Below are 17,098 nucleotides of genomic sequence, written 5' to 3'. Positions count from 1 at the left end.
AAATCATGGACTTGATCAAAATTAGTTAAAATAATTTATCAAATTTACTTATTTTTATTAATTTAACAACAAGAGTTTCAACTTGGACTCGCAGTAAATGACTTATCTCTGTAAAAACAAACATGGAGGAGCCTGGCAGCTCTGCTCCCCTGAAGGAACCTTTAGACTTAATAGAGGATATCAGACTGCATTTTGGATTAAAACATTACAAAGACAGAGGCAAACTGGACAAATGAGGCCAAGTTGGAACATTCTTTGTACTATTTCCAACTAAATTTCTCTATGAATCTCTTAAATGTAGAAGCAAATAGGTTTAAATATAGATATATTTACAGTGCTTAACAAATTTATTCGACCACCCTAACCCTAACCAAAGTAAGGTTTATGCCACAGCTGCCCTAAATTAACAGCATTGGTAATTACCAAAATCATTTTTATGTTCTTTATATGCAATGGTTAATACACCAATAGAAGCTCTTTAACCCAAATTATATTTTCAGTGCTAAAATATAAATTATTGTTATTCATGAATTTTCAAATTTACTGATTTACAAAAAAATGAAAAAATAGTAAAGCACATTATTATTTCTTGATTAATATGTCAAATTATAGTTATTTACTTGCATTCCTGAACAGAAAAAATAGTTTTAGTGGTTGAATGTTATGCTTGATTAATTTCTGACTTCTCAAAGAAGCCCAGTGAGCCGGCTCAAATTTGGGTGAATTCAGTTTGAAATTCCTCATTCCTGTTCAAAATGGTAAAACATGGAGAGCTCACTGAAAATGAAAGAGTCCGCATTAAAGCACTTCATGATGCTGGATGGTCTTTGAGACAAATATGACGGGTGGTCTAATTAATTTGTTAAGCACATATCTATATTTATGTGTATTTATGTGTAGCTGGTGTAGTTAAGCAGCCAATTTGATACATTTTACCTTGACAAAAAGATTGTGTTGAATGGAGCTATTTTTTTATCGGGATTTATATCGTTATCGCAATAAATACAGCAAAATATCGTGATAAATGTTTTTGTCCATATCGCCCATCCCTAGTCTTTATACTACAGTCACTACAGACACATTAACTGCACACAGGTGATTCCCATTTCACTAACTGTGAGACTACCAGCACCAACTGGCTGGACCTCTGTTGAATCAGGTCAGTCACTTTAAAGGGGGTGAATATTTATGTAGTTACTAATGTTACATTACATATTTTTATTTAATTGACATTACTTTGTAGAAATCTGTTTTCACTTTGACATTAAAGAGAAGGCTTTTTGCTTTTTTGATAAAAAAGAAAACACATTATATTGACCATGATTAATCTATAGAATGAATTAAAGGGTCAAATATCCAAGGGGATGTACACCTTTTATAGTGACTGTAAGTTTGGAGACATCAGCTACCTAACAACAGTAAAATCAGTCAATGACTGTAATAAATACAGATATTTAAAGAGTTGTGTTCAAGTTCTGTTTACAAGCAGGGGAATCATTTTCTCTGGACTTGCCATTGAATATTCTGAGAAAAACATGAATAAAGGATAAGGAAATGCTTACTGATCTGGTTGTTTTTTTTTTTTATTGTCCTATTTCAGACATGCCCCGCAAAACAGCCACTGGCACTGTAGCCATCCAGGTAGAAGATTTCAATGACCACTGTCCGACCCTGACTGCAAACATTCAGACAATGTGTATCCCAGCGGATTCTATTATTGTCAATGCTAAAGATGAGGATTTGTCTCCTAATGGAGCCCCTTTTACCTTTCAAATCATCCCAGAAGGAACTGAGGGTAAATGGAGGTTGGAGTATTTGAATGGTGAGAATTTTAAAACATTTCTCTAAAGGTTGAGACTGTGGCTTGTAGATACTAGGATACAGGAACACAGGGCATATTTGACTAAAGCATTTTCTAATATCTATTTTAAAGCTTTTTATTACTTTCATCTGAGAGATAGGATAGTGGATAGAGTAGGAAATCAGGGAGAGTGGGAAATGACATGCAGGAAAGAGCCACAGGTCAAATGGAGGTCAAGCTTGGAGGTCTGTTTTTCATAAGTGGGCTAAAACCTAACCTTTATAGCATCAGGGCCTCTACAGCTCATTTTTAAAGTGAAGTTTTTGCCTGTTGTTCTTCTAGTTTGGTGTATGGCGGGACAAAACAGGGATTAAACTCTACAGTGGCACTGCTTCCAATATATATAGTATTTTTTGCCATCTTTAAACTGTAAAGATCGGTGTTAGATATGTGACATGCAATCAGACTACTCTTACAAGGAGCTGCTTATGTTTAGTATCATCCAGCCCTCATTTCCTCTGTACCATCTCACTATGTGGCTGTTGAGCCGGCCAGTTGGTGTAAAACCTCTCCAACTTTGAACAGATATTTCTTATTTTTCTGTTGAATTTATGAGTGTCTTTTTTTCAGTGAGAATTAGAAAAAAGACAGTTTAATTGTTAAGTTTTGGTACAGTTAGGCATAAAGGGGTTCTGTAATACTTTTTTTCCCCCCCACATTAGACACTGCAGCTATCCTAAGGGCTCAGGAGGAAATGTGGCCTAAAGTCCGTCGGGTGAAATTTCTGGTGAAGGATGCACAGGGACTGGCCTGTCCAGAACCACAGGAAGTAGACGTTCAAGTTTGTACCTGTGAGGATGGAAAGATATGTGGGAAAAAAGGAGTCTGGCCTAATAAACAAACAGGACTTGGACCTGGAGGCATTGGACTGCTATTACTTGGACTGCTGCTGTTACTATGTGAGTACAATATGATGACTAATCTGCTTAAGTTTTGTGTGGTTAAATTTCTTCAGCACTTCTTCACATCTCAGGTAGTCAGTAGTCTAAATAAATACAGGTAGTCTAATAAATTTGTTAAGCACTGTACATTCTTGATTCATATTAAAAACATTTTTGTTTATATCTTTTTGATTATGACTGACAAGAATCAGAAATCCTCTGCCTCAGTAAAAATATCACAAATATAAGTCCAAAGAAGTACTTGATTTAGTATTTTGGAAAATTATGCTCATTATGCACTCATTAATTGATTGAAGCTCCTGTATAAATCACTGCATCAGTGTGACATGACAGCTGGTCAGTCTGTGGCACTGCTGCAGCATTATGAAGCCCAGGTTGCTCTGATAGCAGCCTTCAGTAACACCACGGTTACCAAACCAGTTCCTGGTAGTTCTACCTTCACTGTGGACAGGTGTCAAGTCCTGCTTGAAAAGAAAATCTGAATGTCCATACATTTCACAGCTGATGGAAGCATGAAGTGCTCTAAAATCTCCTGGTAGATGGCTGACAGTGTTGACTCTGGACTTGATAAACCAAAAGCAGCAGATAACGTGACACTGGAAAACATCACTGACACTGATCTTCAAGCACCTTAGATTCTGTACCTCTCTGATCTTCCTCCAGACTCTGGGACCTTGATTTCCAAAATGAAATTCAAATGTAGTTTCATCTGAAAACAGCACTTGTAGACTATTTGGTTGCTCTTGATCCACTGACTCCATTCTCAGTCTGCTCCTTGTGCTTTTTTGACAGTCCTCTGAAGGCTGAGCTCATCCCTGTTGTTTGTGCTCCCTTTCTTACAACACTTTTACCTTCCAGTCACCTTTCCATAAATAAACATTGATGCAGCCTCTGAGAACAGCCTGCCCTTTCAGCAGTGAACTTCTGTGGCTTACCCTCCTTTTGAAGGGTGTCAGTGATTGTCCTCTGGTCATTTGCCAAGTCAGCAGTCTTCCCCATGACTGTGGTTGTGTGTGCAGAGTGAGTGAATGAAAGCTCAGGAAATCTTTGCAAATCTGACCTTTGACCTCACAAACAATGGGCGCAGAGATTACAGGAGTGCAGCAGTTGATGATCTGTTACATTGGTGGACCTACTCAGAATGTTCAGGGCTCATGACAGCGCCCCCTTCAGCATGGCACCCTAGGCAAACGCCTATATCGCCTATGCCCAGAACCGGCACTGTATCTGATTTTGTGAGCTGTAATCATCAAGATTTTAACAAAGGCCTGGATTAATTAACTTTGTTTGAGATGAATCTAGAATTTATAAAGGGTTAACATTTTAAAGTAAAACTAAAGTGAACTTTTACATGTTTTTGTCATGCACCTGTATGTACAAGATGAGTCTAGTCTATAAACAGTATATGTAGGACAAATACATGACATACTGTAAATATGATCAAAACATAATAACCTTATTAATCTTAATCCTATGAGGCAAATTCAAAATGTACCCAACCCCAGATCAGGCAGAATGGTCAGTGAAGAGTAGATGAAAAAAGTCACAAGTATCTTTTAACATACTCAACTTTAAGTCTGAATAAACATTTCTACTCCTTACCTCCAATTTCCACATACAGCGATCCACTGGCGAATTGTACTGCAGAGCACATCACTCCCTGTCTAGTCTATCAGAGCATTTCCACAGCCGGCGCTCCAGATCGGCAGCGGTGCGTGCCTGGAGCGCCACTTCACTTCACCCCGCTGCGTTCGAGATATGCTGCAGGTCTATTTTCAGCGCTGGCCGCTGCCAAACTGCGTCAATACTCGTCGATCAGAAAACTCCAAAAATGGCAGGCACAAGGGTCACTGAAAGGGTCACAGAGCTACAACAGCACCATTGACGAGGAAAAGTTAACTTTTGAGGACATTTAGCCAAAAAATTTGACGTAAAACCACAAATCCTTTAAGCAAATATTAACCTTTTATCTTCCTAATGTACTCACCCAGTGGCAGAAGCAAAATATCATGGATTTATACCTGAAAAGATGAAAAATTAACCCTAAAGGTTAAATAGGCCGCCGTTGACATACTATTTCGGTGTGAACTCGCGCTTCTCCCATAATCTCTGCACGCTGATCAGGGCCCGCTTCCAGTGGGCAAGGTCACTCACCCCCTGGTCGAACCAAACCTGCGGCGCCTCAGTGCGCTGTCCCATGTGGAAATTGCAGGTTAGGGCTAAAGAAATTAAATGTTTTCTGTTATCTTATCTCACACACATTGCACTGACAGTTGGCTTGTAAAATGCCCTCCTTGAATTAAAATAGGCAAATATGTATATGACCTCTTTCTCAGTCATGTACCACTAAGCCAAGAGAAGGAATTGTTTAGAAATGTAGTAAAGTAGAAGTTAAAAGTATTTTATTTGAGGTTAACTGCAAGCACTGAGTAGCTACAGTGGAGTTGTACCGTAAAATATGATCTTTACTTATTGGCAAGAGCAACAAGCGAATAGATCTCCAACCAGGTTGTTCAGGTAAAGTCACAACTTTATAATAAAGTAAAATACACAGCAAAATTAACAGTGTTGACTGAACTCGTATAGAGTTAAATTAAAAACCCTGAAAGAATTGAGCTATTAAAAAACAGGTAGCATTTTAAGTATCTTTGTGCAAGCTGAAGATGAGGATTTTCCCCATTTGCTGCACTAAATTAAAATGCTGTCAGGATTTTTTTAAAGAAAAGGGTAATAAACTAATATAGAGTAAATGTACTCCAGTCTTTTATATTTCACGCTATAGCAGCTTTTATTTCAACACGTAATGACAAGGTGTTTGTGGAGGGAGACTATGGGAGACTCGCCAATCCTCAAGTCCAGCCCTAAGGACTTATGGACTGTATTGTGGGGAGGGCATGATGTGACAGGCCACAGTGTGTTGTTGTCTTTTTTTTTTTTAAATCATATTACATAAGCCATCATTGTTAACGACAGCAAGACATCAGGTCAGAACAAATGAAACGAAGTAGAAACCAGTGGTAGCTTCTACAGGCTTGTTTGTTAATGTTAGCTGTTAGCTGTTGCTATCACCATGAAATCATGCTCTCAGATTCGTCGTGTTGTATCGTATTTCATTTTTTAAATTGTTGCCTAATGATTTTTTTAAAGATAAAAATGTTTCTTGATAACCAGCTTCATGAGTTTTGTTTTAATTATAGTCATAACATAAAATTTGATTACAAAAATGGCATCCTGCCATTAATTTAAAGTATTCATACCTAGGCAGCTACTTAATATATACACATGGTTTTTTGGTGTGCACATACATTTCTTGGGTCGTAGAATCCAATGGAGCCACTTTCACATTTGTACAGAACTGAGGCAATGATGAGAGCTTACAATTGCAATAGAGTGAATGTCAGCACACAACCAGGGCACACTGGTGACATCGCTGCTGTGTAACTCAGCATGGGGTTTAGTGTCAGCTAGGGGTGCGCGGTATATGAGGTACATATAAATTTGGCCTACGGTAGAGATTTGGACTCCACCGACCAATCCCGATAATGCTTGTTGATGACATCATCGTATCTGCCTCAGTGTGACAATGGTGTCAAGCACAGAGACCACAGAGCAGGAGGAGCTGAAAAAAAAAAAAAAAATGGTGCTACGTAGAGTGGGCAGTAAACCGGTATTAATACTGTCCCACAGCTGGCGGAGAGAGTGAGTTGTGACACACAGCTCAGGCTGAGTCTAGTCAATAGCACGTTTAGCTCTAGCATGATGTGTAGCCAGGAAACTAACTGAATGTCAAGGACTCTTGCCGCTGTAACTAGACACAGTAAGCAGGCAAAAACGGGTTGTTTCCTCTCAAAGTCTGACAGCTGTACCACAACAAAGTCAGTGTGCTGTCTGTCAGCCTGCCTGAGGCTGTAACACAAGCTAAGTGCTGCTTTGGTTGGTCCCAGAGCCCAGCGCTGCAGCTCTTCCTCTTACAGTGGCTTAAACAACTGTTTAAAAGTCTATTTTAACTTATGACTTTCTTTTCTAAGTCCACAGTAAGTCAAAGATCCAGGCTGCCATGTTAAATGAGGTCAGAAAAGTCGCTGTAAACTAGCCGTATTTTCCAGTACAGCAGCCAAAGCTAAGCTAATTCAATGCTAAACACAATACTTCCGTCAAGCTCTTCAAAATAAAAGTCTGCGGCTGTTATTTTTGAAAATATGGGTTTTAAGCCAGGATATGCATAGATCTGTGTATTGTTTCTTTGTTGGATGAACTTTGGAAGGCAGGATCAAACAAAATACGTTTTTTTTTTTTTTTAAGATTTGTTTTTGGGCCTTTTCGTGCCTCTATTAGGATAGAGGAGGACAGTGGATAGACTCAGAAACAGGGCAAGACTGGGGAAGAGGCATGAGGCAAAGGACCTCAGGCTGAATTCCAACCTGGACTGACTGCGTACATGATGCGCACCTTAACCACTCGACTACCAGCACGCCCGGCAAAGTTTTTAAATGAATATATATGTTTCATGGCAGACATCCTTAAAGCCATTTTGATGCAGCAGTCCAGGTAGCCTTTATGGTTATTAGAACGAGTCCATTAGATTCTCTGACCCAAAAAAGTAGGATTAGACACAAAAAATCATTTGTCTATCTCTATTAGTAGCTGAGATATGGCGAAATTTGTCTTTTGTGGCAGCCATCCTGGATGCCATCTTGGTTAAAGTCTAATATGCAACTGCCATGGACAAAAGAACTTTCACTTGCCATTTTAGAGTCCAAAATCCTAGACTTGGACAATAATTGTGTTTTTTTTATTTTTTTATTTAATTTTTTAACCCATTACAATGGGGCTCAGTGTGATGTGTCGGCCATATTGGAAAATGGTCACCATCTTGAATTTTTGCATGGCCAGCGTTATTTTTGAAAAGAGTAGACCTTGAAGAGTACATGTACCAAATTTCATGCTTGTATCACCATTTGAACGATTATTTCACTTAATCTGCTCCACTACTTTCTATACTGCTTATTCCAGTGGGGGTCGTTGGGGGGGCTTGAGCCTATCCCAACTGTCACTGGACAGGCTACACCCTGAACTGGTCGCCAATCAACCACAGGGCTAGCATCTAAAGACAGACAACCAGGCACACTCACATTCAACTTAGACAATTTAGAGTCAACACTTAAACTAATGAGCATGTTTTTGATGGTGGGAGAAAGCCAGAGTACCCAGAGAGAATCCACTGACGAGAGAGAACCAGGAACCTTCTTGCTGTGAGGCAACAGCGCTAACCCCTGTGCCACTGTGCGGCCCCAATCTTGAATATGTTTAATGTTTTACAATATGACAGAGCAGCAGTTACTCTTGAGAATCTGTGGTAAGGTGGGTCTCCTCATGCTAAAAAAAAAGCAGAGACTTTTTTCTCAAAATGTGCTCAAAACTACAAGTACCCAAAAGCACTACTCAATAACAGTAATTTGAGTCAATGTAATGAGTTACTTTCTGCTCATGACCTATAGATACTAAAAAAAAAATTTTGTTGTTGTTTTTACAGTGATTCCTCTACTGCTGCTCCTGTGCCAATGTGGAGCAGCTGCTGGTAAACCAGACTTTGTACAAATGCCTTTTGAAACCAAGCAACAACTCATCAACGACCACACTGAGGGCCAGGGAGATAACACGGTAATGCTTACATATTTAAACCCATGAACTTTACTGCTGCTGTACATGCTAGGCTTTAAATATTTACATCAATTTTGATGTATTTTTTTTGAAGTGATGCCATTTAAAAGTGCTAGCCAGCAGAAGAACTGCTGATTTTTTCTAATATATCAATGACCTTTGATAGGAGGTGCCAATTATTAACATCCCAACACCAGTGAAGCCAGATCCAACACCCGGCATCAAGCTAGTACCGGTCCCAGATCCAGGCTTGGGTTTCCGCCCATATGAAATTGATGTGATTAAGGCTGACTATGAGGGAAGATATAACATAGGAGCGGCACAGGACGTGATAGATGGGCACTTTGTAGATGGCTTTAGGTCTGAAATCGATGGCAGAGAAGTAAGAGTACGTGGAGGACTTTTTGATGGCATGGCGCTGTCAGGCCGCATCCTTGCAGACTACTATTCTCAGGTGAGGAGTCATTTGCATATTTTTACTCTCTGTAATGTACAAATGTGACCAAAGCTGATAAAAACTCCTGCAAGTCATCCGAGGTTATTTTTGAGTTTTTTACACATTATGAAAGCTTAGATTCCAAGCTTTCTACTTGTGTATCACACACCTTAATCTGAGGATATTTCACAAAGATATGCTCATTTGAATGTTAACTTCTAGTTCCTGTTTGTTCAGAGAAAACCAGGCTCAAAGTTTCCAGACTTCTCCTACCTTCAGGCAGGCCAGGTAATGGTCATGAACAATAGAGCCACATTTACATAAAGTCCACCCAAACCAAGCTTCTGAATCGACTGGTGATGCTCATCAAAATATTCCCATGGGAAATCCGCCCTCATCAAACTTTAACTGTTGAGTGATCCTGAAGTTTTCCCAAGTCTGTTGATAACTCTTGCTGCTTTTTCATCGTCTCTTCTACTTTCCTTCGCTGCAGGGTGCATCTTGAGTTTTGTTGATAAAGGTGATAACTAGAAACAGCTGTAGTTACGTGCCTGACGGGGGTTGGAGTTTGAGCCATGCGGTGTTTGTTATTATCCATCTCAATGGACGAAACTGGGGACAATGGCAGGCTGAGTGGCCAATTATCACCCAGCAGTTTTGCTTTCCCCTCCCCTCAATCTCCCCCCAGAAACTACGAAAAAGAGGGCATTTGTGTTACTTTTTTCATCGAATGAGTAGTTTAAATGTCGGTCTTGCATAAAATGAGAAAAAACGAAAAATTATCATTTTGAAGAAAACGACTTTGTATTCATTTTTCTCAACCACCGGAATGCCGACTTGCAGGAACTTTATCTGGCTTCGGTCACAAATGTTTAGCTATTGCAATAACAGTTCAACAAAAAACATGTTTACTTAGTTCAATCACATAGGACAGTAGTTTGCTTCAGGCTCTCCTCCTGAGACATTGTTTCAATTATCAATTTATTTTAACTGTTACCTTTAACTTTGATTTTCCTCTTCCAACAGAAGCTGGCCAGTGGAAATGAGAACCTTGGAGTTAAGGATGGCTTTTTGGTTTTTGACTACGAGGGCCAGGGCTCCCCTGCTGGCTCAGTGGCTAGTCTCAGCAACCTGGGGTCTGACAAAGACCTGCGATTTCTTGATGACCTTGAGCCAAAGTTCAAGACCCTGGCTAGGATTTGCAGTGGCAAGATGATCCAAACTGAAGTCAAACAAGTGGTCTCTCCTACTCAGACTTCACTATCAAGTTTAGTGACTACCCAGACACTGCCCCCTCTACCCCAGCTGCTGCCAACTATCCCCAACGCAGACCGCACTGTGGTCAGGGAGACAGTGAAGGAGAGCACAGTGAATGAAGCGATCACAACAGTGAAGGAAAGCACAGTGAGAGAAGGAATAACGACAGTGAAGGAGGCAAATCAAGGCCAGACACTCCTGCTACAGCAGCAACAGCCTGTCTACTACACCACCACCCCTGTCCTGCAGCCCATGCACTACGTCGTCCAGCCACAGGTTCAGAATACTGTGCTGCTGACTGAGGCACCAGCCACCAACCTGCAAGGCATGGTCCTGGTTAATGGCACCCAGACCATGCCAGCCCAAGGCATGGTTGTCCAGGGCCAGACAGTGATGTCCACTGCACAAGCCCAGGGCCCTGGAGTGGTGCTGTTACAGGGGGGTGGTGTTCCCTCTGGCACCCAGACCATGATGGTTGTGGAGGGCAAAGGACCTACAGGTTCTCTGAAAGTGATCAAGGGAAGCAAGGCCAGCCTTGTGCAGGGGGGAACTTTACCGGCAGGTACACTGTCAGGGTCCCAGAGAGTCATTGTGGTTGGAGGGGCTACTAGTAGCGAAGGGCAGCTGATCCAGGAGGCAGGAGGTTTGTCCCCAAAAATTAGTGTCACTGACACTGAAAGAATCAGCAGAAGCACATCTGTTGCCTCTCAGAGCAGTCCAGCTACCATCAGTTTGAGCCGACCCCCCTCCTATCGCAAGGTGGTGGTGCAGGAGACGAGAGAAATCCTCTGATTGAGACACCGAAATGACTTTTTAAGTGATCTAAGACGGCAGTTGTCTTGAGTGGCCCGGTGGGTGATGGGATGCTTATGGGACATGCAAATCTGTGTGTAGAGGTGCAGGGCTGGTTCCACATTCATAGGTATTTTCAAAAAATAGACTCCTTTGGCTCCCTTTCAACTGTAACGTTCATCTCAATACTCAAATCTCGAGAGGGAAAATGGCACCAGGAAAATTATAACTATACAATATAAATGTAAGCTGCCTGTCGTTAAGTGTTCCAGTGAACTATCTGACTTCACTCTGCTCCTTCTGCATTTTACATTCCTGTCATGAAGCACTGAAAAACAGCCTTATGCTGTAACATGTTTAAATTTTTTTAACGGATGCTTTCGGATGATTTTGTTAACCTCTGTCTGTGGTGACACTGAATGTATACAAAGAAAGCACATCAACAGTGCAGATGTTATTTTGCTGGCACTTGTTATTTTGACTACTATTTTCTGTTATATAATAATGTGTTTTGCATGAATAAATAAAGTTTAAACCATTAGGTGTGAATGCACAACACTGGTTCCATATGGGTATCTAAAACAGTTATGTTCATCACTTTTAGCCTTTTTTTGTGCACTAGAACCCTACAGTCTGACTGGAAACCACAACTACCATAGAAATAAAAGCCCTTCAGTTGCGAGACTAGCTCCATAATGAAAGACATTTTAGTGTCCAAACACAAATTGGACACTACCAAGCACAAATTTCCTTACTTTTTGAGCTAAGTTTATATATAGTCAAGCTCGACTAAAGTTGGCATGTGTGTCACTCTGCTTTCAAGGTCAAGCTCCATGGCATTTCTTTTTGTCCAGGCCTTTTCAACCCATATGCTGTTACTGAAACTTTCTTGCCAGTTGACTTAATTTGCACTAATCAAAGTAAAAAAAAAAAATAATGTTAATCTATGACTACTCTTAAAAGCAGAGGCTTTAGCAGTACAAATAATTTATTCATTTGAAATGCAAAATATGAGAAAATTATAAATCAGTGGGTTTAAAGGGTAAAAAAACATGAGATAAAATTCAAAATCATGAGTTTTAAAGGTAAAAAAAATACTTGAAAGTTAAAATTATGAATCTAAAAGGTAATTAATAAAGTTTAACTTGTAATTGTGAGATTTAAGTTTGAAATGAAAAGACAATTTATTTTCCAATATTCCTAACTTTTTTCTTATTATTTTTATTCTTCACTTTTTCAGATGTTCATTACTCAATGCTAATCTAAATCTTTAAGGTTAGGATCACATTTTTATACAGGAAATCTGCAGTACTGGGCCAGTTATGATAAAAATATGACATGATCTTGCAGGCTGGGCGTTCCTGTACCTGGGCCTTGAGATTCAACTAAAGACACCAGCACCCATCCTTTGCTAGTGCACTCCTCCACCAGCAGGGGACAGAAAAGGATAAAACAACTGAGGATGGCGTGAGGTATTGAAATGACTTTGTATTAACATCAAAACTAACTTAGTGAGTCAAACGTTGGGTTGCTTCTCTGCATTTGTGAGTCTTCATATGAAAAACCACACGCCTGTGTGGAGAGCTGGTTCACAGTGGACTCCAATATTCAGTCTAGGAGGAGACTGTAATGAAAATCCCCTTTCACCAAGACCTAAAAGAGTGAGCACAATAAAAGCAATGTGTACACAACCTGCACGTCATGTTTGTTTAATAGTCACGACTTCTGGTATCTGGTCTGTCCAGTCTGTTCCAGGTTACAAGTGTAAGAAACAGTCCTACTTTCTACACCTGTGCTCATGATTATATATAAAGAAGTAAAACAGAACAGTTTTCTTGTGAAAAAAAAAAAAAGTTTTTCGATGTGAAGCTACTCTGGTTATTATCTTCATTACAAAGTTATTCCAAGAACTATTACCAACCACGCCTATGCCAATCTTATCTCTGTAGTTTTCTTGGTGGAGCCTGAGAGCCACACCTGTGACTCGGTGAGTGCTTTATGATGCGTTATCCACAGATCAGACTAAAAAAATACTAAATAAAAACCCTGAGAAAGTGCTGGCAGGCCACAAGGATTATGCAAGCCTTTACAGTGCCAGAAAAACTTGCCCTGACATTTGGCCTTACAATAGGTTAGTTCATCTTTCTCATGCTTGTCAGTGTCTATAGTAAATTGTAGATGATTGGTTTGCTGATAGTATATTTATTATAGAAAGTCATCAGCCTTCAATAATGTCCCTAAGCTTGTTTTTACCCACCACACCTGTATAACAGTGCCCGAGCCTGACACATGTATAGAAGTCTCTACGAGAAAGTTGTGCAACTGCTCTGATTCACCTGAGACAACCTGACCTCTAGTCTGGCAGTATGAATGCTATTGGTTGCAGAGCCTACCATGGTTACAAAGATGGTAGCATAAATCACGTCTATTTTACGTTGAACTCACACAACTGAAGAGACAAGCCTGTCATAGTGAGTCGCCTTTAGTCAGGCTAAGAGAATAATCAAGAGATCAAAATATGGCGAGAACATCAAATATAAGAGACAACCTTTTAAATTTGAATTCCAATTAGATTTTAATTTTCTTCTCGGCAATAAATCTGATATTATTGGAAAGGCTGTTTATTTCCCTTTTTGATCGTGCCAAATCTTCTCTGCCAAACAGCTTATTCTGCTGTTGCTGCTGACTCTCGTTTTAAGCTTCTGCTACCCCAGGTGTTGACAATCAGGTACCTCATTTGCAGCAGTGGGTCCAGATTCTACAAACAGCAGTGGGATTATGGTCAAAGTGTGGAGAAGACATGGAGAACCCTATGCTGATCACTGCAACGATAGAGTGACATCTTTTAGTGGAGGCAGTGTGATGGTGTAGGGCGCCATCACACTATATTGCCAAAAGTATTCACTCACTTGCCTTGATGCGCATATGAACTTAAGTGACATCCCATTCTTAATCCATAGGGTTTAATATGGTGTTGGTCCACCCTTTGCAGCTATAACAGCTTCAACTCTTCTGGGAAGGCTTTCCACAAGGTTTAGGAGTGTGTTTATGGGAATTTTTGACTTCTTTCAGAAGCGTGTTTGCGGGGTCACACACTGATGTTGGACCAGAGGGCCTGGCTCTCAGTCTCCGCTCTAATTCATCCCAAAGGTGTTCTATCAGGTTGATGTCAGGACTCTGTGCAGGCCAGTCAAGTTCATCTCTCATCCATGTCTTTATGGACCTTGCTTTGTGCACTCGTGCACAGTCATGTTGGAACAGGAAGTGGCCATCCCCAAACTGCTCCCTCAAAGTTGGGAGCATGGAGTCTTCCAAAATCAAAATCTCTTGGTATGCTGAAGCATTTAGAGGTCCTTTCACTGGAACTAAGGGGCCAAGCCCAGCTCCTGAAAAACACCCCTACACCATAATCCCCCCTCCACCCAACTTTACACTCGGCACAATGCAGTCAGACAAATACCGTTCTCCTGGCAATCGCCAAACTCAGACTCGTCCATCAGATTGCCAGATGGAGAAGCATGAGTCGTCACTCCTGAGAATGCGTCTCCACAGCTCTAGAGTCCAGTGGTGGTGTGCTTTACACCACTGCATCTGATGCTTTGCATTGCACTTGGTGATGTATGGCTTGGATGCAGCTCCTCGGCCATGGAAACCCGTTCCATGAAGCTCTCTACGCACTGTTCTTGATCTAATCTGAAGGCCACAGGAAGTTTGGAGGTATGCAGTGATAGACTCTGCAGAGAGTTGGCCACCTCTGCACACTATGCACCTGCTGACGCCGCTCTGTCATTTTACGTAGCCTACCACTTTGTTGCTGCAAATCATGCACCTGATTGTCAACACCTGGGGTAGCAGAAGCTCAAAACAAGAGTCAGTAGCAACAGCAGAATAAGCTGTTAGCCAGAGAAGATTTGGCACCATCTAAAAGGGAAATAAACAGACTTTCCAACAGTAGAAGACTTATCAACAAGAAGCACTGTTACAACAATTAAACAATGTACCAAACACAAATATCCCAAAATTTTGTCCATTAATATTTTTATCTTCTGGATATCTGCCTGTGAAACCGGGCAAAGTCTGGCAAATGCTGACCCAAAGACATGTTCGTCAGGTTAACTAATGACTCTTCATTGATTGGCCCAAGAACCTGTAACCCCCAACAAGTTAGATGATAGATGGAACTAGTAATGAATTTTTTCCACAAAATAACCATGAGTGTCAACAACACTGACAGCAGAATGAAGGGCAATTAACATACCACCATGGAAACAATACTGCAGACGACAACACCTGGTGGGAAGATTGTCAGACAGAACAACAAAATCTATCAATATTTCTATACCACTGCTGATCACAAAGCTTTGGCAGCTGGAGCCCGGCACTAAACTTGCTATCATGATGCCACCATGGCCAGTAACTTTCTTGGCATAAGCCCTGACGCTGTCTGTTGGAACAGAGCATTCCAAAAGTCTGTGTCACACTTTCATATAATTGTCAAACACAAACTAAAGACTACACCCTGAGATTTGACGCTTCGAAACCCTCACATGTGACATGAAGTCAGAGTGTACGTAAACTGCCTGTGGCACTGAGAGCGAGCCACAATGTCAGAAATGTCCTACCAAGTCAGCAGATGGCAGCTAAGGAGAAATAAGTTTTATATCTGAATCTGACAGCAAAATGTGTCTCATTTTAGTGAATGCATCATTCTTCTTTTACTTCTTCTTCTTTTACTACTTACTCAGCTAGTTAAGTTGTGATTAGCGTTTGTGCTAAGTAGGCCAGCACTGATGAAAATGCTTTAAAAAGCTGCCTGATTTTCCTGAACTTTGCAGTCTTTGTTAGTCTGACCTGAGCTCTCATTTACAGTGCCACGGGTTTCCGATTCCACAGAGCTCATGTTTCATTCAGGTGAAAACTGGAAAGAGGGAGGGGCTTAGGCTGAGCACAGTGAAAGGGGGAGGGAGGAATGTGGAGAAAACGGCCTGGTGAAAATGCCACACAGAAACAGCTCATCAAAACACAGACACACCTGCCTTTATTATTTTCACATGAAGCATCCTGATAAGATTGGGAGCCAAAAAATGCTTTCATGCAGGTGTTACAACAGGCCTAGTTTAAGACATCAACATGATTAATGACTAAAGAAAAACAAACATGAACAGACAATACCAGCTCTCAACTCACACTATACATTAAAAAATAAGCAAATGCAAAGCAATGTTCTTGGTAGGTAAAGCAGTTCTTCCACGTTATAAAAAGACATTTTTACTGTACACTTGAAATTCATTCTGAGAAAAAAAAAAACAGTTCTGAAGTTTCCTAATTTCTTGTACTTAATTTAGAATACAACAAGTAAGCAGATCTCTGGCTCAAATCCCTAGTGGTCAGGGTTTGATGGGATTTGACATGTCAGTCCTGTAATTGGTGACCAGCCTAAGGTGTACCCAGCCTCTCACCCAATGACAGCTCAGCTCCAGTCGACCCTGACCCCTAGACAGTAGTAGAGTGTGGGTCGTCATACAATCAGAGGGTTGTGGGTTCGATCCTGAGCTCCTGCAATCATATGTTGACGTGTTCTTGGACAAGACACTTAATTTTAATTTGCTGTGGTGTGTAATTCTCCACTGCCATCAGTGTATGAATGTGGAGTGGATGAATGAAAGGGTGTAAATAGGTAGGTGTGACCTGCGGTGTAAAGGCACTTTGAGTAGTCAGATGGCTAGAAAAGTGCTATCAAGTCCATTTACATTTGTGAGGAACAGGCATTTATTAACCTTGCAAAGCAGATGGATACGCCCATTTCCGTGTTTCTCACAGGTGAATCCATCTTGCAAAGCTCCTGTCTGAACCATCTGGGCCCGGTTAGAAAGTGACAGGACCAATCAGTGAGGAGGGGAAGTACTTTCAGGCATGGCTGAGTCGTGACGTAAGCAAGCAGCAACAAGAGACTGGTGCAATCATGGCTTAAGAGCTTAGCCTGGATGCTGCTAAAGCACCAGTTAATCAGAACTTGACATTTCTTTGTTAAAAGAAGAACAAAGAACAGCAGTGAGTTGTTTTCTTTTCAAAAACGACAAAGTTGTGTACTGACATGTCTACACTCACCATGGTTTGTGTTATTCCTCGGTAGCTGCGCACGCACAGCTCGATCTTGGCTACGTCACGTGTTTGTTGCTCTAATTTGCC

At 40.8% G+C, this 17,098-nt stretch overlaps 1 protein-coding gene across 1 annotated transcript in view; it reads left to right on the top strand.

Annotated features, from left to right (window-relative positions):
* LOC121512307 (desmoglein-2-like) overlaps positions 1-11,429 on the top strand; it is a 29,289-nt gene extending 17,860 nt beyond the window's left edge. The window contains exons 10-14 of the mRNA XM_041791511.1: positions 1,601-1,822; positions 2,524-2,760; positions 8,297-8,424; positions 8,591-8,878; positions 9,887-11,429. Coding sequence (XP_041647445.1) covers positions 1,601-1,822; positions 2,524-2,760; positions 8,297-8,424; positions 8,591-8,878; positions 9,887-10,909 — 1,898 coding nt within the window. The 3' untranslated portion in view covers positions 10,910-11,429. The remainder of the gene's footprint in view (positions 1-1,600; positions 1,823-2,523; positions 2,761-8,296; positions 8,425-8,590; positions 8,879-9,886) is intronic.
* The last annotated feature ends 5,669 nt before the right edge of the window (positions 11,430-17,098 follow it).

This window comes from Cheilinus undulatus, linkage group 7, assembly GCF_018320785.1.
Source record: "Cheilinus undulatus linkage group 7, ASM1832078v1, whole genome shotgun sequence".
Taxonomy (NCBI): Eukaryota; Metazoa; Chordata; class Actinopteri; order Labriformes; family Labridae; genus Cheilinus; species Cheilinus undulatus.
This window is presented reverse-complemented; position numbering and strand designations above follow the sequence as displayed.